Source organism: Ranitomeya imitator, chromosome 3 (genome assembly GCF_032444005.1).
Source record: "Ranitomeya imitator isolate aRanImi1 chromosome 3, aRanImi1.pri, whole genome shotgun sequence".
Classification (NCBI taxonomy): domain Eukaryota; kingdom Metazoa; phylum Chordata; class Amphibia; order Anura; family Dendrobatidae; genus Ranitomeya; species Ranitomeya imitator.
In genome coordinates, this window is record NC_091284.1 from 486,689,109 (window position 1) to 486,696,474 (window position 7,366).

The window sequence follows — 7,366 nt, forward strand, 5'->3', positions numbered from 1 at the left end:
GTATGATAATAAAGCGTTGTTTTTTGCCTCATTTTTTTTTCTTACGGTGTTTACTGAAGGGGTTAACTAGTGGAACAGTTTTATAAGTTGGGTCATTACGGAAGCGGCGATACTAAATATGTGTACTTTTATTGTTTTTTTTTTAATTTAGATAAGGAAATGTATTTATGGGAATAATATTTTTTTTTCTTTATTTAGGAATTATTTTATTTTTTTTTTAATTTTACGAACCCCAGAAAATATCTAATCCGATGCAGATTGGGATATAGAAAGACAATAAAAGTACCGCCAAGTACAAGAGTGCGTAGAGAGAAGTCTATCACAAGCGAGACAAAAGCAAGAAAGAGACTTTAACCAACATGCCCCTGCAATTCCCTTGTCACCAGGTGAACAAGTGCTCAAACGTAAAAGAAGACTGCATAAATTTGATGACCAGTGGGAAGCAGAACCTTACACTATTCTACCTTCCAACTTTGACAACACAAAAGTCTGCCTTATCAGCAAAGATGGAGGAGAAACTTCAACTGCAGTGTCCAGAGACAATCTCAAAATATGCCCTGATAAATTGAGGAACAGAGAAACAGACCTAGGAACATCTCCACCCATGGAACCAGAGGAAAAGAAGATTCGCACTGTTCTTGGAGATTTTCCCCAGTCTTGGACTCAAGTACATCAGGCCATCGTGATACAGGTCTTGACTTTTCCCCAGCTGGAAATACTAAAACAAAATGTGATTCCAGACCATCCTGAACCAGAAGAGACTCTGCACAAACAGGTTTAAGCAGCAAATGTCACCCCAGCAGTGGAACCAGAAAATCCACCCTCTGCTATTGGTGAATGTGTCAGACCTATGGTGAATCTAAGAAGACGCAGACTCTTGCCCAATTTACCTACACAATGCAGGCCTACAGATAGTACACACACTAGTGGGTCCACTACAGTAACAGCAGAAATGTTAGATCAGGACCTACGCAGGTCTACTCGTAGAACCAAAGATCAAATCCCAGCTCGTTACAGGGACATAAAGTGTCAATAATTGCTGTTATTTGTTTGAATTGCTTACTTACATTTGTTGCAGGTTAGGCTACTTTCACACTAGCGTTTTTGTGGAAACGTCAAAATGCGTCGTTTTGTGCAAAAAACGGATGCGTCAAAAATAGTGAAAAACGGATGCAACGCATACACTATTTCGACGGATCCGTCGTGAATCCGACAAACGGTTCCGTCGAAATGCTGTATGCGTTGCATCCGTTGCATCCGTTTTTATGACGGATCCGTTTTTTTAAAATGGGAGTCTCCCAAATGTGATTGGCTACTGGAAAATAAGGAAAACTATATAGTGACTGTATTTACAGCCCATCTTTGAGGGTTTTAGTTTAGTGGCAAGAATGGATGGTGTACTTGGGAGGATTGCGAGTTTGGTAACTGATGTTATTTTCGAGACAAATCGCCTGGATATCATAGTGCGGGAGAAGGAGGAACAAGCGAGACAGAGGATTATTCTTCAGCAACGCCGACGGAGAAGACTATGGATACATCCGATTAATGAACTGCGGATGACCCGGGGCGTTCAGGCAACCCTTTATCTGGAGTTGCGGCAGAACCCAGACAAATTCTACAACTACGTTCGGATGAGGAAGGATCATTTCGACTATTTGCTGGAATTACTTGGGGATGCCATCATGAAGCAGGACACAAGGATGAGGCTTGCCATCACACCGGCAGAGCGGCTCTTGGTGACACTGCGGTAAGACTCTAATGTAATGTTCTTGCTCATATGTAATGTAACATGCTGCAGAAAATACTGCGCAGACACATTGCGTACCATTTTCTGCAGCATATTTTTTTTTTATTATTGTTTCTGGCCATTACACTGCTGCTTTTTTTAAATGTTCTTGCTCATATGTAATGTAACATGCTGCAGAAAATACTGCGCAGACACATTGCGTACCATTTTCTGCAGCATGTTTTTTTTTTATTGTTTCTGGCCATTACACTGCTGCTTTTTTAAAATGTTCTTGCTCATATGTAATGTTACATGCTGCAGAAAATACTGCGCAGACACATTGCGTACCATTTTCTGCAGCATGTTTTTTTTTTTAATTGTTTCTGGCCATTACACTGCTGCTTTTTTTAAATGTTCTTGCTCATATGTAATGTTACATGCTGCAGAAAATACTGCGCAAACACATTGCGTACCATTTTCTGCAGCATGTTTTTTTTTTTTATTGTTTCTGGCCATTACACTGCTGCTTTTTTTAAATGTTCTTGCTCATATGTAATGTAACATGCTTCAGAAAATACTGCGCAGACACATTGCGTACCATTTTCTGCAGCATGTTTTTTTTTATTATTGTTTCTGGCCATACAACGGTTATCTGTTCAATGCATTTAGTATTGTGTGTCCCGGCAGAACAACACTTTCCACAGTGCCATTTATTATTGAAACTTAACCTGAAAAAATAAAAATACAGTTGGTCTGTGCAATTCAATTTTAACATGTGTTTTTTTTTTTCACAGCTTCCTTGCTACGGGTGAATCCTTGACGTCACTCCACTACCAATTCCGGCTTGGGATTTCTGCTATTTCCGGAATTGTCAAAGAGACCTGTCGGGCGATCTGGGACACTTTGCAGCCGGAGTATATCCCCCAACCAACACAGAACATCTGGCTGACAAGCGCAGACCTGTTCGAGAAAATTTGCCATTTCCCAAACTGTGTTGGTGCGGTTGATAGGAAACATATACGGATTGCAAAACCGGCAGGATCTGGATCACAGTACTACAATTATAAAAAGTACTTCTCTATCGTCTTAATGGCTATTGCAGACGCCAACTGCAGATTCCTGGCTGTCGACATCGGAGCCTATGGCCGGTCCAACGACTCCCAAGTGTTCAAAAACTCTCCGATGGGACGTTGCTTGTATGGAGATGCATACGATTTCCCGCCAGACAGACCACTCCCAGGAACAACAGAACCACCCATGCCATACCTGTGTGTTGGTGATGAGGCTTTCCAATTATCGCCACACCTCCTTAAACCATATGGTAGCAGAGACTTAACCAGAACAAAAAGGGTATTTAATTACCGCCTCACTCGAGCCAGACGTGTGGTCGAGTGTGCCTTTGGATTATTGACTGCAAAGTGGAGAGTTCTGCTCACTGCCATCAAACTGCACACCAAAACCGTTGATGAGGTGGTGAAGGCCTGTGTGGTACTCCACAACTTTATACTTTCAAAGGAACCAGTGTTGGTTGATGAGGATGAAGAATTGGAGACAACCTTGTGGGATTACCGCAGCAGCTCCGTTCGCTCCGCTGGTTCAGTGACAAGAATGAGGGACCAGTTTGCGGAGTATTTCTTGTCGCCTGTAGGTCAGGTTCCATGGCAAGACCAAATTGTGTGACATCTTTTGTTAAGGTTTCATGGATGTGTCTGAAATGTGTTGACAACCCCCCCCCCCCCCCCCAAAAAAAAAAAAAACAGTTTCTACAAAGTGTGGTTTTCTTGGTAATAAAACCAATATGTTTATACCGTGTGTGTTTTTTTTTTACCTTAGCTTATCGTAGTTTTACCTAAATGAATGCACAGACACAGAGTTGGGAAATCAAAAAACAATTTATTTGTTTGTTTTTTTTTTCTAAGTGATTAAATTCACTTTTATTTTTTTAAAGAAATAAACTTTTACAAAAACTTTTATGAAACCTAACAAAAAAATGTATAGACCTAAAAACCCACAAAAAAATTATAGGTCTTGATAGTGGGCAGCAGCCTAAAAAAAACAAAAAAAAAAAAAGGAAAATAATCTTTAATGTAGGCACATGTTTATGTGTACAGTGATGTCTGAAGATCATTTTTTGTGTTGGGTGCACTGTGATGTGTGAAGCAACTTTCACCACTACTTACACTCTGTTCCTCCGCTATCTGCATCTCTCCACCCGTCTCGCCCCCTTCTGACAGCTCCTCTGCCGCTTCAGTTTCCTGTTTCCATAATGCATGTAGTACTGTAACAGAAATTTAAAGTGTAAAAATCCTTTTTTTGCAATTTTGGTAACTTACAGATACATGCTGTTGCTCTGGTGGGGAGCTGTCAGTAGAGGACATTGTGGCTGTGGTCCCTGGTCCACTGGAACTCTTGGCTCTGCATGTAAAAAGACAATTGTAATCTGCTATACACATTGATTTGGCAGATTTTTAAGGGTCTTTTTACTTACTTAATGAACAAGATGTGGGCGTGTGGGTGGTCCCTTGCAGATGGCCGAGGTGGCTGTGGTCCCTGGTCCACTGGAACTCTTGGCTCTGTAAGTAAAAAGACAATTGTAATCTGCTATACACATTGATTTGGCAGATTTTTAAGGGTCTTTTTACTTACTTAATGAACAAGATGTGGGCGTGTGGGTGGTCCCTGTAGGATGATGGTACCTGGTGGATCTGTAGGTATAATTTGTAGTTAGATCCACCACACGAACTAGGTAATATGAACGATAACCACCCTGCTCAAATTTTGTGAGTTTTGTTCATACAGGCCAACACCCAAAACAAATACCACATGCACCGAAACATTAACACCCACCACTAATAAAATATAAAAATGTAATTGAAATGTCACCACACCATTTAGAAAGGTATTATCCACAGATTTGATTTTTCAATTATACCTTTAAAAATTCCCCCTAAAAGCAAAAAAAAAAACCTTTTCTAAAATATTTTTTTTTTTAACAGCAACCAACTCTGTATTGTTTGTGTGGTCATTTGTACACACACCATTTTTAAATTTACCTTGACCTGAAATGATACAGCAGAAATTTTTTTAAAAACACATTTTATAAATTTTTTTTTTTTTTTTTTAAACCACAATTAGGAGCTCAAATGCTCTTTATTTTAAATACAAGTACATCAACAGTAAATGGTTTCAACAATAAAAAAACAATATTAAACTTAAAAAAACACACACACTACACACGCTCACATGCAGCACAGACCACTACAATGCAACAAAACCAACAATTTAAAACTGAAAAAAAAAAAAAAAAAAAAAAATCACACAATGAAAACACATGCTGCACAGACCACTAAAATGCATCTGATTGACAATAAAAAAAACTATTTTAAACTTTAAAAAAAACACAAACACACGCTCACATTCAGCACAGACCACTACAATGCAACAAAACCAACAATTTAAAACTGAAAAAAAAAAAAAAAAATCACACAATGAAAACACATGCTGCACAGACCACTAAAATAAATCTGATTGACAATAAAATAACCATTTTTAACTTTAAAAAAAACCACACACAACACATGCTCACACATGGAAACCACATGCAGCAGCACAGACCACTTTTAAATGCATCAGATTTAACATTGAAAAAACCAGCAATTGTAAATTTTACAAAAAAAAAAATTTATACGCTCACACAATGAAACCACATGCTGCATGGACGCATGCACAAGCATTCAAACACACGCACACACATGCATAACAGCACACAGGTTGCACATACACAAACGCACATTCATGCAAACACACAGGCACATAGGCAGACCCAAACTGAATACACACAGAGACACGCACACATACAAAAGGCACATCACACTGTTTGGGATGCTGGCAGGCCTACGGCTGGAGATGGATCTCTTCACTGGCAGGCCTCAGGGTGGATCTGGACGCTGGCAAGACGCTGGCTGTTGCAGGACGATGGCAGGCCTCTGGCTGTATTTTGGTTTTTAGCTCTTGCTGAAGTCAGTACATCATATGCACACGCACACATGGACATGCAGACACATGCACACAGACTCACACAAAAAGGGCAATACTCACACTGGCTCTATGGTGGCTGTAGTCTCAATGGCAGGCCGGGGTCTCGCTGTCAGGGTCTTGCAGGCAGGCTGGCGGGGTCTCGCTGTCAGGCTGGCTGGGTCTTGCAGGCAGGCTGGGTCTTGCTGGGCAGGCTGGAGTCTTCCTGGTGTCTTCTTCTCTGTAGGCTTCTTGCTGGCATACATGGGGTTGAAGGTCCAGGCCTGGTTTATATAGATTTTGAGATGTCTGGCCAATTAGATAAAAAATCCTGGTTCTGAGCATGCTCAGTGCAAAAAAACGTATTGCAGCGCTGCATTGCGTCGTACGACGTGTCTCGACGCATCCGTCGCTCATAGGCTTCCATTGTAGCCAAAGACGCATGCCGCAGGATGCGCCGCGACACGTTTTTTATGCGGAGCCAAAAAACGTTACAATCTACGTTTTTCCAGACGACGTGTCGCCTAATTTCGACGCATCCGTCGTACGACGTATACCGACGTATGGCAATCCGTCGAAATGCGTCGCCAATACAAGTCTATGTGCAAAAAACGCATCCGTCGGGAGATTTTGCAGGATGCGTTTTTTGCACAAAACAACGGATTTCGACGTCTGGAAAAAAACGCTAGTGTGAAAGTAGCCTTATATGGACATTGAGGTAATAGACAGTGAATTACCCAAAGACTTTCATTGTAAATAGTTTTGCACCCTCAAGGTGCACCCTGGTTCTGCCCACTTTGCCGAAATGGGCAGAGCCTTTCTTTGTTTCTACGGATCAAAGACAACACCAGATGTACTTTTATAAACTTGTTTTTGCAACGTTCAAGTGTCCTCACCTCCCATAAAGGGAAGCCAAAGTTTTATAATTGTTCCATTATGTTTTTCAAAAATGTTTTTCAAATTGTTTGCATTATTTAACATTATTATTGTTCTTCTTTTCCCAGTCCGAGAGTACTGGATTTAACTGGGGGAGTGTGGCGCCCCAGGGTCCTGGTCGTCACAGTAATGTTGCTTTCCTCACGGGGAGAGTGATGTTACGTTTGGAGGCAACGAAGGAGAACTCTTTGTCATGTAACACAATGCATGCAACATGTTCACACTCCAGACCAGAAGGGGGGGCTCTAAGCCTGTTTAAGGTGAACTTCCCTATGAGAACATCCTGATCTGGAGGGAAAGAGTTCAGTTCCTGTCAGAGAGACAGAGGGAAAGGAAGCAGAGGAGCCATGTAGCCTGAAGTGCTACAGCTCATGGAAGGAGAAATTGCAGAAAGCAGAATACGTTGCAATGAGCGTGCAGGAAAGCAAAGCACAGGAGAGAATACCAGAAGAGGACCAGCCCCGAGCAGGCTGCCTCCTTCTGAGGTGCAGATAACGCCGGTAGCCGGAACACCGAGGTAGTAAGGACCTCTACACCTTACTTCAGAGACTGGCAGGACCGCAAATTGCACGTTACCTGTCCGCACCCACATCCAGTAGGCATGGTGGCACCCCTCAGAGGCTGGGGCATACCAGAATCCCTATAAACCACCTCAAGCCACCAGCCATACGTGTTATGTCCTATCCTAAC

General features: G+C 41.6%; 1 protein-coding gene across 1 annotated transcript; it reads left to right on the forward strand.

The window, feature by feature from the left end:
- Nucleotides 1–1,388: 1,388 nt before the first annotated feature.
- On the forward strand, nucleotides 1,389–3,406 carry LOC138671668 (uncharacterized). Its single transcript, XM_069759838.1, has 2 exons — nucleotides 1,389–1,747; nucleotides 2,521–3,406. Exons 1-2 carry the CDS (start codon nucleotides 1,389–1,391, stop codon nucleotides 3,404–3,406), a joined length of 1,245 nt encoding a protein of 414 aa, XP_069615939.1.
- Nucleotides 3,407–7,366: the final 3,960 nt, after the last annotated feature.

Excerpts from the sequence above, each read along its gene's own strand:
- LOC138671668 (XM_069759838.1), top strand. The coding sequence starts at position 1,389 with ATGGATGGTGTACTTGGGAGGATTGCGAGTTTGGTAACTGATGTTATT. Across the intron at positions 1,748-2,520 it reads CGGCTCTTGGTGACACTGCG|CTTCCTTGCTACGGGTGAAT; the intron begins GTAAGACTCTAA and ends TTTTTTTCACAG.